This window comes from Myotis myotis, unplaced genomic scaffold, assembly GCF_014108235.1.
Source record: "Myotis myotis isolate mMyoMyo1 unplaced genomic scaffold, mMyoMyo1.p scaffold_m19_p_17, whole genome shotgun sequence".
Taxonomy (NCBI): Eukaryota; Metazoa; Chordata; class Mammalia; order Chiroptera; family Vespertilionidae; genus Myotis; species Myotis myotis.
In genome coordinates, this window is record NW_023416321.1 from 43,695,850 (window position 1) to 43,711,680 (window position 15,831).

Consider the following 15,831-nt stretch of genomic DNA (forward strand, 5'->3'; position numbering starts at 1 on the left):
GATTCCCAACATGTGAGCTCATTTTCAAACTGGGTAACTGTACTCCCACATCTGTTTCCACAAGTTTTCCTCAACCCGCGAGAATGGCTCTCCTGCATTATGTTATCCAAATGTCTGGCGTTTATTGGGACTGTCTGGCAAAGCCAGAATACTGCTTTCTGTGGCCCCGAGACTACCTTCAAAATATAATAGCTCTTTGATAGTTAACTCTTTCACTTCTTATTACCAGGCAACAGTCCTGGTTTTCCTAAGGATATTACTTTCCCTCCATTAGGTTTGATGAATCTAGTCCCACAGGCTTAAGTGTAAGGTACTATGTTCAAGGCTGACCCCAAGGTGCCCTTGTCCTGGGCAATGCTCCTGCTGGTGAACAGCAGGCTGGTTGCGTCCCTTCCAGGTGGCCCTCCAGTCTGAACTTTAGGAGGAAAGAACGGCCGGTGAGGGCAATTGCTCGTGCTGGTATACATTTTACCTTTGTGTTAGAAAACCTGCTCTTTCTTTTTTTATATATATATCAAGATATCAGTTCAATCTGTAATTTATAAATTCATTAGTTCAAAGAACACGTTATGAGACATACATTAGAATCTGAATTTTCATATCAAACTGCCTTAGATTTGAATACTGGCTTCCCCATTGAGTAAATTTTATGTCCTTAACCCATTTTACTCTTTAAAATTTAGTGTCCTCATCTTTTTAAACCTGCTCTTTCTTAGACTTGCTTCCTCTACAACCCTTCTTACTCTGGAAATCTCAGGTGTTTGTGTTTGACACGTAAGTAGTTCCTTCTGAATTAAAAGAAAATCAGCCATGTCTTTAATACTTAGCTAACAGAGTGGCGGTGAAGAGAAACAGACTCCATATCTTTTAGGTTGAGTTGTACTAAGTATTCATTACACATGGTACGGTTTGCCCTGGGGACAAGAGTTGGCACACAAGACGCCCAAATGCTTATGGGAGTTTTATAAGTAGGGGTTCTACTGCAAAAGCTTTAAAATGATCAATGGCCTTCCCACTGGAGTGGCTCAGTGGTTGAGCGTCAACCTATAAGGTAACGGTTCGATTCCCAGTCAGGGCATGTGCCGGGTTATGGGCTCAATCCTTAGTACGGGGTGTGCAGGAGACAGCTGATCAATGATTCTCTCTCATTATGGATGTTTCTGTCTCTCTCACCTTCTCCCTTCTTCTTTGAAATCAATAAAAATATCTTCTTTAAAAAGATGATCAATGTCCTTATAAACAAACCAGTCACCTAAGGATGGCTAGTGGCATAGTCTTCAGAAACCAAGCCCTCTGTGCTGAGCTTATGGACAGGGCTTGCATCCTCTAAAACAGCGGTTCTCAACCTGTGGGTCGCGACCCCTTTGGGGGTCAAACAACCCTTTCACAGGGGTCACCTAAGACCATCGGAAAACACATATAAAATTACATATTGTTTTTGTGATTAATCACTCTGCTTTAATTATGTTCAATTTGTAACAATGAAATTGGGGGTCACCACAACATGAGGAACTGTATTAAAGGTTCGCGGCATTAGGAAGGTTGAGAACCACTGCTCTAGAATGCACTATCACGGGGAACAGGAGAGGATGCCTTCGGATACTGCTGTGGGTTGCAGAACAAGACATGTTGGAAGGTGTTGGAGAGATGAGGCCATTGGGTCATGATCTCCTTCACTCAGCTCTGGTGAAAGAACCCTGCTTAGAGAAGTGCACCCTGTGTCCCCATCTGCTCTGCTCAGAACGAAGCCCATTTCTTACTGTGCTTGTGAGGAGGGTACCTTCCACCTTCCTTTTTCATCCTCAGCCCCAAAGGAATAAAACATCACCCGTGACTTCATGGAGCTGGTACCTGAATGTTACATGTCCGCCTTAGAGGGCTCTCTCAGAGGAAAAGTGTTGGGGTCGCACTGATACTTGATTTTAGGGAGGTGCCTAGAGAAGAGGGAATCAGGGCTCTCCTCTCTGTGTGGAACCAGAACTGAGTCAATGTATCCCATCCCCAGGATATGGAAGAGACTGTGGAGCAGACTGGAAGCCTGAGCATGTATTGCCACTTCGCAAATGGCATTGGGGAGCCCAAGTACATGCCCGTACAATCATGGGAGCTTTTGACCCAGACCCTGGCGGAAGCCTTGGAGAATCACAATGAGGTCAACGCAGCGATGGACCTGGTTCTGTTTGAGGATGCCATGCGCCATGTGTAAGTAGCTTCTCTTGTTTTCTTTTCTCAGTTGCCTCTTCTTCCCCATATCTGGGGTCTCACCTAGACATTGGAGGGCACTGACAAGCCAGGAATCCCGCTACTTCTTCTGTGGTCAAGGGGCAGCTGCAGCTCCTGCCACTGGCCCTAGGGGCACCCTGGTGCTGACCTCAGGCAGAACAGGAATCATTTCCTTGTTGGTCACTCACAGTCCCTGGGCATGACCACAGTGATATCATGGGGAAGTTTGAGGTAACAAAAGGAGCATCAGACAGCTCAGCATCTGCATCCCGATCCCATTCTAGTCCAAGGGCCAATTTTATAATAATGAGATTGGAGCTTTTTGTTTAAGACAACTGCACATCTATTTCAAAAGTTAAATGCCCTTATAGGAGCTGTTGCTATCAAATGAATCACTGAAGTAGTCACTAAGCCTCCCAGATAGTTTATGGTCATGCCATTGCTATCCCTACACTGCTCGTTATATTCCCCCTCTTTACATTTACCACCCCTCCCTGCTGGCCCAAATTCTTCCAGCCTGTCTCCTGTACTCATGTCTTAAGCGTAAAAATCTACTTCATCTTCAACTTCTCTGAACTGTTCCGTCCTTGATAAAATCTAACTGAGACCTGACTGACCCTGAGCTGAGGACAGCTGGTTTTTCTTCCCCATTCTCTGTACCCCATGGCCTAGAGAGAAGTAAGAACCTCTTTATTCCACACCATCCCAATGGCATTCCTCCTTTTATTCTCCACAAACTCCAGGATTTTTGAAGCACAAGCAACTGGACTTCCATACTCATTACTTCTTCATTACCTCCTCTTCTTACTGGCATCTACTAGCACTTGTTACTCCCATCATTCACCAGCATCCTTCCTGCTGGGACCATCCTTCTCTCTTCCATCACGCCTTTCTTCATTCCTGGCATCTATGTACACCTTGTCCTTCTGCTCCTCGGCCTCCTTAGCTCCAGGGGTCTTTCTTCCATCCGACCTCAGCCACTCATTCACATGTTCCTATCCTGCAACTTCTATCAAGAGTGAACTCACCTCCAAAATCTCAACTTCAAACCTCCCACTCTCTGATTTGCACTGCCTACCCTTCCATTCACCTGCTCCAGTTCCAGTTATTCTTAAACTTTATTGAGACTTTATTTCATGAAAAGAAATAAACTGCTTTCTCAAACTCTTTTGTCCCTTCATCTACCATGTCTTTACTTTCCTCAATCACCATAGGCTCAATCATCCTGGTGCAAGCTCCCTAACTTTGCTGCCATTGCATCCAGGTGACAAAATCCCACTGTCTTCTTATTCCACACCTGCCCCTAAGCTGAAGATTATTGAAGAAAAATCCCCCACCGTGTTGATTATGTTTGCTTCCGTTCATTTAGTCATCACAAAACCCTGAAGAAGGTTCATTTAACATCACATGCCCCATAAATCGGTAACAGAGCTCACACTAATGCAGTCTGGTTCCAGAATGTTTACTCGCAACCATCACACTAGATGCTTCTTTGTGTGCCTTTTGCCTTCCCCTGATCCAGTAGAAGCTCCTTGATGGCGTGTCCCACTCACCACTGTGTCCAGCATCTTGGACAGTGCCTGGTGCATAGTGGGTGGGCAGTAAACAATGCCTTTTAAATGAAGGCCAGGGAGGGGGCATTGGGTGGAAGTGCACAAAGGAGAGGAAAATGGGAGACCTCTGTAATCGTGTCAACAATAAAATGAAGTGTTCACTAATCTTGTTGAAACTTCAATGAGCATTTTCCTCCCCTTTAAGAGCTCCCGAGCCTGTGTCATAGTCATGGGATTGAGACAAATTATCTTTTAAGAGTAAATTAAATTTGAGACAATAGCAAGTGATTCAGTCAATGTGGTTTCCAACGTGAGTGATCAAACTGACTAACATTGTTTTAGCAATGGAAAAATAACGGATATAATGAACCACCCTGAGGGGCAATTCTGAGGAATAAAGTGCATTTGGATGTGTAATTTTAAAATACCACTGCCCGTGGCTCCATCCTTGCACTCCCCTCCCTGCCTGAGGCCCCTCGGCCATCTCCGCAGCCCCTACCAGCCAGAACGAGCAGCTGCAGCTTCCTCTTACACAGAAAACAGAACAAACCAGCGCCGTGAGAAACACAGACCCGTGGCTTCTCATCACTGCACAGTGCCCACAGCAGAGGCATGTGGACTCACTTTAAAGGTCCCACCTTCTGGTGTCCAAGGTGGGAACAAGGCGGGGCAGAGAGGGGTGGACTGTATGCGCTTCCACAGGAATGCCCAGGGCCGAGGGGCCGGCCAAGGCGAGGGCCTGCATTTACAGGTGCCTGAAGGCCTGTGCTCATTTCGATGGTTTATTGGCTATTTGTTCTCACCACTTGAATTCTTAACATTTTCTTTTGTTTGATTCCCCTACACCTTTCCTAAGCTTCGCTGCTTTTGCTATGAACTCCATAATGGGGCCTGTGGAGTAGTTACAGCACATGCTCTGTAGATTGAGCCGGGCCCAGGGTCAAATCCTGGCGCTGCCGACCTTTGGCTGTGGGCCTACATGAAGGACAGGTAACCTGCCTAAGCCTGTCTCCTCCTCTAGAGGATGAGGAGGATGAGAATGCCTTTCCCGAGGGGTTGTTACTCATGTGGAGTGCTTCGCGCTTGGTGAGCAGTCCTAACTGCGAGTCTTTTCTTCCCTCCATTGTTTCCCCACTGACGGTACAGCTTTGCTCTCCTCCTGGCTCCCTTCACCATCTCAGCAGAGGCTTGTTCTGCTTTGTTTTTAAGCTTCACACCAGACCTTTTCCCTGCACTGGGCCTATCTTTTCCTTTTCATTCACTGCCACATGGATCTTCCTGCCTTGTCTTCTTTTCTCTTAGAAAAAAAGGAACCTCAGATGTACTTGGTGCCCCTTCACTCGAGTATCTGACCCGTTTCTGTGTGTGTGTGTGTGTGTGTGTGTGTGTGTGTGTGGTCTTCAGTACACCAGCTTCCTCCAGCTGTGCTGTATACATCGTCAGCTTTTGTTCTTAATCGGCCAGAAGTGCTGCAATGAATTAACTTAGATGCTGTGCTTTCCTGGCCCAGTAGCCCTTCCGAATATTGATCTTCTCTGTAAATGTTGTAATTTGAATGCAGAGTCCTTTGCCCTCGTCAGAGGTTGTTAATGAATCCCCAGCTGGAGTCTAATGCTGACAGCTGCAGACTCGCCCATTCTTCTTCGGAAACTTCATCACGAATGATGTGTTTTCCATTTAGATATTGAGTAGCACGCACCATGCTAAGCTGAGTCGAGGCCTTCTGGAGTAGAGCTGGGTGTTAGACAGCCCAGAGAACCAGCTGGACTTCCCCTCATCCTCCAACTGCCCTCTCTCTTCATTAATCCATTTCTGGCCCCTCCTTTTTTAATTAGAAGAGGGGACCTGGATATCTTAGCACCAGACTTTCTCCTTTTGTCATTGTCATCAGACACCATCTAATGTAGGCACAGAGCAGACGACTCTTTGACCCAACATCATGAGCAATTGTGTGCATCACCCCAAATGCGATGCTGGTGTTAGGTACATGTTGCTGCTTAACAGAATGGTGTAGGATGCCTTCAGTGCTCTAGCACTACAGAGAGTACAGGGTGATTATACACACTCTCCTGGTATCTAGAAACTATGGTTTAATAAGGGAGCAAGAGCAGTGTAAATCTACCTGATACAAGACAGAGTACAGTGTCATAATAAAAAAATTATGAAGTGAAAAAATAAAATTATGAAAGAATTAAGTGCAGCTCAATAAAAAACTCCTAAATGTTTAGGGAAATAAATTTTAACTGCATAAATTTAGGGACATACAATTTAAGTCCAAAAAGCTAAAATTTTCTGTACATAGAAAACATCAAAATGAAAAGATAAAAGTGCCAAATTGAGGGTGGGGGAGGACTTTGAGACATATATAAAAGAGGTCTTACAAATTTAGAAGAACACTACAATTGAGAAGTAGGCAATGGACATAAAATTCACAAAGAAGAAATATATAATGATTAATAAGAAAAAGATCCAGAGACATAGAAGCATGCAGCAGACCGTGGAATCTCAGAGGGAAGGCAGAGGTAGGTGGGCAGGTAGGGAGAGATCAACCAAAGAACTTGTATGCATATATGCATAACTGATGGACACAGACAATAGGATGGTGAAGCCTGGGGTGGGGGACAGGGCGGGCTAGATGAGGTCAATATGGGCAAAAAGAGGGCATATGTAATACTTTCAATAATAAAGATTTAATTTTTAAAAAGAAAAATGTTGTTATCTAGATATCAAAAAATTAAAACCATAATATTTTCAACCATTAAATAAGCAAAACTTAAAAAAAAAACCTGCCTTGGCCAGTGTTGCTCAGTGATTAGAGTGTTGGCCTGCTCACCAAAGGGTTGTGGGTTCGATTCCCAGTCAAGAGCACATACCTGGTTTGCCAGTTTGATCCCCAGCCACTATCAGGGCATGTGGGAACAACCAATCAACCAATTGATGTGTCTCTCTCACATCAATTTCTCTCTCTCTCTCTCTCTCTCTCTCTCTCTCTCTCTCTCTCTCTCTCCCTCCCTCCCTCCCTCCCTTCCACTCACTCTAAAAATCAGTGGAAAAAATATCCTTGGGTAAGGACTAACAACAACAAACACAAGACCCAGTATCAACAAGGGTGGGGGCAAGACTCCCCTCTGCTGGAGGTGGGAGTTGTTGACTCGCACTTCTGCTAGGGTTTCCTTTCAAAAAGCAAAGGCATCCCATAGGAGAGATGAGGTGATAAGGACCCATGGACGTGTAGTTTATTGATGCTAATTACATGACTAAGTCATCAGGATATGCAAGAAATTTGCAGTAATAAAATTCAAACCATAGAAGCTTAACATGAACCCTTTAACCTCATACTCACTCGCATTTTGTTGACATATCAAACCCCACCGCCAAAACTTCCCTCAAGCCCTTCCTCCAAATTGGGGTTAGCTACACCCTAAGTTGCTCTACCCCTAATTACCATCTGTTAATTTGAATATGGGATTTCTCATTAGAATATCGTTAACACAAGACCCTTAGTGGCACAGGAGGTGGCCTGTGAAAGTCACCCTCAGATCTATCCTCAGCTTTGTCTGGGTGGGCTTCACCTGAGTTCTTGTTTCGCACATTCTTTGGATCCCAAGATCACCAGCACTGTTGCCTCTGCCTCCTCTCATCCATTTCTCCACGGTGGCTTCATTACTGTGTTATGTATCCCCAAATTCACTGGCTTAATGCATTTCCATTCAACTAACCCTGCCTAACATGTTCTCATCCTCTGATATTCACCTTTTGATGCTACCATTCTGGGGGCAGTTTTTCAATATGTATCATAAGCCCTAAAAATTGTCGTACTGTTTGACTTGGAAATTTTGCTTCTAGGAACTTATGCTATTGAACATAAATATATGAACTAAAAATATTCACATAGCATTAGTAATAACTGGAAAATGTATGAAACAACCTACATATCCAACAGGAGGCTATTACAGACAAGGAATTTATTTGGTATAATGGAAAATTGTGCCACAATTAAAAGCATGGTTTAGCAGATTACTCAGTGGCGTAGGGAAATAATCACAGCATACTGTTAAACTAAAAGAATGATTTCAAAACACTATGTTCAATGTACAATGTGAACCCCATTTTGAAAATATATGGGATAGAAATATATTGAGTTTTCAGATGTAATAAAGTATGTACACATAAATATATACCTATAAGCATACAGACGCTAGAAAAACTTCAGAAGGACATATAATTAATGTTGATAGTGTTTATGCAAGATAGAATTGTAGTTTTTTCTGTTTCATGCATTTTTTATAACGAATAGTTATTGTTTTTAAGATGAGAAAAGGGAATAGGAGTTATTCTTATAGAGAATGTAGATATCTTACATAGGTCTGTACGTAGTGTTGAAGGGAATTTTTTAAAAATATATTTTATTTATTTTTTACAGAGAGGAAGGGAGAGGGATAGAGAGTTAGAAATATCAATGAGAGAGAAACATAAATCAGCTGCCTCCTGCACACTCCCTACTGGGGATGTGCCCGCAACCAAGGTACATGCCCTTGACTGGAATCGAACCTGGGACCCTTGAGTCCGCAGGCTGACGCTCTATCCACTGAGCCAAACTGGTTAGGGCTGAAGGGAATTTTTAAAAAAGGTGGTGGTGGCCTGGAGGGCAGGCTGTGAGCAGCGCGATGGAGGAGTGGCATTTGAGGAGGGGGTGGAGGAGTGGGTTGCTCTGGAGGGCATGGTCTAAGCCCGGGCCTGGGGATGTTTCCCCATTGCTGGGTGAGTAAAGTGCCGCTGCAAAGGGAAGAATCCAGAAGCCAAGGAAGTGGATGTCTTGTAGGGCTGGCACTAAGAATCCACAAATGTTCATTAGAAGGGCATCATCATCCAGGAAGGGTGAGAGAGCTGAGAGCTGTCAGCCTCTGTTATTCGCTGACTAATTTTGCTTCTGTCTATGCTTGTCCTCTGGCCTTGCCCTGACTTTTTTTCTAATGGTATGCTTTCTACTTTTCTCTTTTTCCTGCCCTCTCCTCTTGCCCAAAAGCACAGAGAGATGAAGTCACATGAAGTGGGGAGGTGGCAGAGTCAGGATTAGCTGGGGAGTGGGAGGGGCTAAGCCCTGGTCCCCTCATCCTTGCCATCACATGCCCCCTCCAGCCCTGCCTGGAAGCCCTGAGCTGTTCCTCCATTGCCCACCATGGCAACTTCAATCCACTTAGTCAAGAAGGTAAGGCCAGGTATGGGGACAATTTAAGTCAAGTTTCCCACAGCTGAGCCCATGATCCGCTCCAGGGAGGTTCTAGTTCCCACTCACTGAGCACGCCCCTCACTGTGCACGCCTCTCACTGTGCACGCTCCTCACTGTGCACGCTCCTCACTGTGCACGCCTCTCACTGTGCACGCCCCTCACTGTGCACGCTCCTCACTGTGCACGCCCCTCACTGTGCACGCTCCTCACTGTGCACGCCCCTCACTGTGCACGCCTCTCACTGTGCACGCTCCTCACTGTGCATGCCTCTCACTGTGCACGCTCCTCACTGTGCACGCCCCTCACTGTGCACGCCCCTCATTGTGCACGCTCCTCACTGTGCACGCCCCTCACTGTGCACGCTCCTCACTGTGCACGCCCCTCACTGTGCACGCTCCTCACTGTGCACGCCCCTCACTGTGCACGCCTCTCACTGTGCGCACCCCTCACTGTGCATGCCTCTCACTGTGCATGCCTCTCACTGTGCACGCTCCTCACTGTCCACGCCTCTCACTGTGCACGCCCCTCACTGTGCACGCTCCTCACTGTGCACGCTCCTCACTGTGCACGCCCCTCACTGTGCACGCCCCTCACTGTGCACGCTCCTCACTGTGCATGCCTCTCACTGTGCACGTTCCTCACTGTCCACGCCTCTCACTGTGCACGCCCCTCACTGTGCACGCTCCTCACTGTGCACGCTCCTCACTGTGCACGCCCCTCACTGTGCACGCCCCTCACTGTGCACGCTCCTCACTGTGCACGCCCCTCACTGTGCACGCCCCTCACTGTGCACGCCCCTCACTGTGCACGCTCCTCACTGTGCATGCCTCTCACTGTGCACGCTCCTCACTGTCCACGCCTCTCACTGTGCACGCTCCTCACTGTGCACGCTCCTCACTGTGCACGCCTCTCACTGTGCACGCTCCTCACTGTGCATGCCCCTCACTGTGCACGCCTCTCACTGTGCACGCTCCTCACTGTGCACGCCCCTCACTGTGCACGCTCCTCACTGTGCACGCCCCTCACTGTGCACGCCTCTCACTGTGCACGCTCCTCACTGTGCATGCCTCTCACTGTGCACGCCCCTCACTGTGCACGCCCCTCACTGTGCACGCTCCTCACTGTGCACGCCCCTCACTGTGCACGCTCCTCACTGTGCACGCCCCTCACTGTGCACGCCTCTCACTGTGCACGCTCCTCACTGTGCACGCCCCTCACTGTGCACGCTCCTCACTGTGCACGCCCCTCACTGTGCACGCTCCTCACTGTGCACGCTCCTCACTGTGCATGCCCCTCACTGTGCACGCCTCTCACTGTGCACGCCCCTCACTGTGCACGCCCCTCACTGTGCACGCTCCTCACTGTGCACGCTCCTCACTGTGCACGCCCCTCACTGTGCACGCTCCTCACTGTGCACGCCCCTCACTGTGCACGCCCCTCACTGTGCACGCCTCTCACTGTGCATGCCTCTCACTGTGCACGCTCCTCACTGTCCACGCCTCTCACTGTGCACGCTCCTCACTGTACACGCTCCTCACTGTGCACGCCTCTCACTGTGCACGCTCCTCACTGTGCATGCCCCTCACTGTGCACGCCTCTCACTGTGCAAACCCCTCACTGTGCACGCCTCTCACTGTGCACGCTCCTCACTGTGCACGCCCCTCACTGTGCACACTCCTCACTGTGCATGCCCCTCACTGTGCACGCCCCTCACTGTACACGCCTCTCACTGTGCATGCCTCTCACTGTGCACGCTCCTCACTGTCCACGCCTCTCACTGTGCATGCTCCTCACTGTGCACGCTCCTCACTGTGCACGCCTCTCACTGTGCACGCTCCTCACTGTGCATGCCCCTCACTGTGCACGCCTCTCACTGTGCACGCTCCTCACTGTGCACGCCTCTCACTGTGCACGCTCCTCACTGTGCACGCCCCTCACTGTGCACGCTCCTCACTGTGCACGCTCCTCACTGTGCACGCCCCTCACTGTGCACCCTTCTCACTGTGCACGCCCCTCACTGTGCACGCTCCTCACTGTGCACGCCCCTCACTGTGCACGCCTCTCACTGTGCACGCCCCTCACTGTGCATGCCTCTCACTGTGCACGCCCCTCACTGTGCATGCCCCTCACTGTGCATGCCTCTCACTGTGCACGCCTCTCACTCTGCACGCCCCTCACTGTGCATGCCCCTCACTGTGCATGCCTCTCACTGTGCACGCTCCTCACAGAGAGACTGACTGAAGCTTGGCGCCTCTGCTTCCTTCCCTACAGCTGCCGCATCAATCGCATCCTGGAGTCCCCAAGGGGCAACGCGCTGCTGGTGGGGGTAGGTGGGAGTGGCAAGCAGAGCTTGACCAAGCTGGCGGCCTTCATTAGCTCCATGGACGTGTTCCAGATCACGCTGCGCAAAGGCTACCAGATCCTGGACTTCAAGGTATGGAGGAGGGCCTGTGGGGGGAGGCCAGCCTTCCTCCAACTGCCCACGCTCCCTCTCATCAGCTCTCAGATCCCTTGCCCAGAACCTCTGCTTAGCTCTCCATCCATTTTCTCCTTCGATTCTGGGCTGGTGAGGTGAGAGGCCCTTTTCTGCTTAGTCTCAGCCTGAGAGCATGGCCTTCCCAGGTCTGTGACCCAGGACCTCGGCTGCTTCAGCTACATCTGTGTGGCCTCGACTCTCACACCACATCGGAAGCACATCTATGTCAAGTGCGCTCACAGCTCTAAGACTTAGGAGCAACTCTGACAGTCTGTCCAAGTTCTATAAGGAATTCATCTTTTAAACATGTGTTTAGTAACCACCAGCTGCCGGGACCTTCAGTAGCATTTCCTGGCTTCAGAATCAGGCACTTGGGAGCCACAATGTGGGCCCAGAAAGAGGAGCAAGGCTTTCTCTATAGCTTTCGAAGGCCACTTGGCCCAGCCCCCTCCCATTTATCCACGGCCACAGCAGAGGCTCAGGAGGGAGTCATGATGTAATTTCCATGAGAATGCTGCTCTTGCCGTCTCTGGGAGAATTCTAGCCAGCACTAAGCCAGATCCACCCACCAGCCTTCATAAGCTCTCAGCCAGGGGTGCCTACTGCTGCTCTGAAACCACAGCTCAGAATCTCAGTGATTGGCTGAACCTAAGGTCATTCACAGTAGGTCACGTTCACAGTAGGTCAATCTTTACTGCTTCTAAAAAAGAGAAAACAACACTGTGAATAAGAGAATTATGCATTTACAGAATGACCCATGACTGTGGTTCTCAACCTTGGCTATACACAGAAACCCTTCAAATAATGCTGATGCCTGCATCCCACTGCCCAGAAATTCTGACTTACTTAGTCTGGGCAGCTGCCTGGGCACCAGGACTTTTCGAAGAATCCCCCAGATGATTCTAATGGAAGTTGAGAGGCATTGTCTTCGGTAATTCTGCAAATGCATGGATTTGAGAACCATTGATCTAAAGGGAGTTTATTAACTTTAAAGGGGAATTTATTTGAACATGAACGACTACTGTAAGGAAATGTATGAGGCTGTTAAAGAATGAGCTTTGAGTGGTGCAAGAGGCAGAAGACCAGCATTAGGGACTGATGGCTAAGCTTTATGAGAGGGATACAACAAAGGAACCAAGACTGACTAAACTGGAAAACTTCAGGGCTTGGAATCCTAGCCCAAAACTGTATCTACCTGCAATTTTGAATAGATGTTAATTTTCTACCAGGCAGGTGTGTATGTGTGTGTGTGTGTGTGTGTGTGCGTGCGTGTGCGCGCGCGCGCGCCAATACATGTTTTTTGCAACACAAGTATTTTGCTGGAGCTAGTCATAAGAAAATAAGATGCTGCTAGAATAAAATATATACATGCCCAGGCAAGTATCCCCAAGTGCCTTTTTTTAATCATCACCCAAGGACAATTCATTGATTTTTAGAGAGAGGGGAAGAGGGAGGGAAGGAGAGAGAGAGAGAGAGAAATTTGTTGCTTCTTGCATGCGCCTGCCCCAACCAAGGCTGGATTTAGCCCACAACCTGACTGGGAATAGAACCCCAACCCTTCAGTGTACAGGACAATGCTCCAACCAACTGAGTCATCTGGCCAGGGCCCCCAGTGTCTTGCTCTGTGAAAACCTAGAGCACTCACTTGCCTCCTGGGGCAGGTCATTCACTGTATGATGATATGAGTCTTTCCTGTCCTTTGAAAAGCTGTTACCTCTGTGCACAAAGCAGGAGCTCTAGAAGCTAACAAGGAGCCACCGTGGTTTTATGAAGTAAAGCTCATCACTATTTAATTTTACCTGCCCACCTCTATTGCAACCAAGGCCTGGGAATGAGGTGTATTATCCTGTCAGCAAAAATGGAGCTCTTCCCTACCTCCCGCTGCCATTTTGCTTTATTTCCAATGAAAGGAGGCAAGAAAATGGCCCATTCCTAAAGAGTGGGTGGGGATCGCTTGCAAGAAGGCCCTCTTCACAGAGATCTCTGATATTGATTGTTTCTGCAGATGGATCTGGCCGGCTTGTGCCTGAAAGCCGGGGTGAAAAATCTCAGCACAGTGTTTCTCATGACTGATGCCCAGGTGGCCGATGAGAAGTTCCTTGTGCTCATCAATGATTTTTTGGCATCTGGTAAGAGACTCTTCGTACCTGAATATCTAATAGGTTTTCCCTGGAGTTGGAGTCATTTGGTCCAAGGTCAGAGAAATGAGGGAGAAAACTGATACAGTGGAGAACTGGTTCATCAAGGTTTTTCTAGGATTGATGCTGGGCCTGCTGATCTGGCTTGTACATTTACTTTTCATGGCAAAATAGACAATAATCTCAGGGCTTTCTCGGGACTAGATTTGAGAATCAGAAAAACAGGCTAAAGGCCTGTGGTTCCCTCCCCAAAGCCAAGTCAGAGCGAAACTAGAATGCATGCAGTTTTTTCAAGTAGGTTAGGCATTAGCAGGAAGATACACGGAGCAAGAACATGCACAAAAGCATACACAATCGGGCAAGGTTAGGTTATCAGTTTAATTAATTAAGGATTCAGAACTTTTGGGAAGCAAAGTGGAAACAGGAACAGTATCTCTTCATGGTTTTCTTGGTTTTCAAAGAACTTAACAGGGGATGTCAAGTGCTCTATGACACTAAATATGAAAAATAGGACTTCAGTCAAAAGTTCAAATCTTGACATTTTGCTGTTCTTATTGATCCCTGTTTATTTAGGAATTCAGGAATTAGGTCAACCATTCTAGAAAAAATATATATATATATATGCAAATCCATCTAATGTATACACACACACACACACACACATATATATATATATATATATATATAATCTGATATATAAATAGGCTAGAAACCCGATGCATGAAATTTGTGCAAGAGTAGGCCTTCCTTCCCCCAGCTGCTGGAACCAGCTTCCCTCTGGCACCTGGGGCCCGGGCTTCCCTCACAGCCCTGGCTTCGTCCAGAAGGTCGTCCTGAAGGACATCCAGTCTAATTATTATATTACACTTTTATTATTATGGATATACCCAAGAAGACAATATAGTACATAAATTATGCATTTTTATAAATGTGGTATGTGTATATATTTATATTAATTTAAAGGGGAAATTTAAATTCTGATTCTTAAACCAGATTCAGCATCTGCAAAACCACCTCTTCATCTGGGTTAAAAAATAAAATAGTCAGTGCACAGATGTTCCTAAATAAAATTTCTGCCTCCAGGTTTCCAGCATTCCGGAAAGCTAATTTCTCCACAATTCATGCCCTGTCTCTTTAACTGAATACTCTTTAGTTTATAGAGTCCCAAGACCATGACCACAGTATTCTCTCCCATAGTCTATCTCATGCCCTGTATTCAGGGTGGCTCCTGACATGCAATCCTAGGAACTTTACTGCTTCAGAACCATTGTCTGCTTCAAACTGTGCACCCTTGTACCCCAGGCCATTTTACTCTTACGTCCACCAAGAGCCACTCGTCCCTGGCCCAGATCACTCACTAGCAGGCTCTGTGGACAAATGTTAGCTTGTTTATGGTGAGGATCAGAGTTCCAAGTCCCTTACTGTGCTGGCTCCAAGTCTTACACTGATCCCACATCTTGTATCTTTCCCAACTTGCCCTAATTAAGTTAATTTTAGACCCAGGAGTTTGCCTCCTAGCTCTTATACCTCTTCTCCTCCAATACAATAAATGCTTCCTTTCCTAAATACTATTTTTTAACATCCCACTAACTCTACAGCAGTATATCCCCTACAGCTTTGCCTCACCTTTTATTATTTTACTACATAATGAGAGAGGGGTCCAATTACCCTCCCGCCCTCAAGCTGCACCCTAACGTCTAACTTCTAACACAGCCACAGAGGGTGAAATTGTGCTTCCAAGGCCTTATAGCTTTGGAGATGCCAGGCGTGTTGCCACCCTCACCCTGTGCCTCAACTGGCTCCAATCCAGCCAGGGCACCTTCTCCTAAAATAATGTCAGAGACATAGAAGATGCTATACTTTTACCAATTGAAATTTCAGTCCTCACATATTTTTAATTTTTCATTTAGGAAAAAAAAACCATTTTTTTCAAGTTTAAATGAGTTTCTGTAGCCCTACCCAGTGAAAGCAGTGCATTCAGGCAGCTTCAATGTCACAGAGCTTGAAGCTCCTACTTCCCTTTTAAGGCTTCCATATTAAAACAAGACTTACAAACATATTGTAATCGAGATAAAAGTAAAAGTAATACCTTTCTACTCTAATCTTGCTTCCTTTTTTCTTAACTACTTTGACAAAGAGAATAGAGCATATCTTTGTTCTAATTTTCCCTGCCAATTTAATAATTTCTGGCTAGAAATTAACTGCCTGCCA

General features: G+C 47.1%; 1 protein-coding gene across 1 annotated transcript in view; it reads left to right on the top strand.

The window, feature by feature from the left end:
- DNAH9 (dynein axonemal heavy chain 9) overlaps positions 1-15,831 on the top strand; it is a 351,242-nt gene that overhangs the window by 198,481 nt on the left and 136,930 nt on the right. Inside the window, exons 43-45 of the mRNA XM_036342089.1 lie at positions 2,006-2,202; positions 11,278-11,440; positions 13,488-13,611. Of these exons, the coding sequence (XP_036197982.1) occupies positions 2,006-2,202; positions 11,278-11,440; positions 13,488-13,611 (484 nt within the window). The remainder of the gene's footprint in view (positions 1-2,005; positions 2,203-11,277; positions 11,441-13,487; positions 13,612-15,831) is intronic.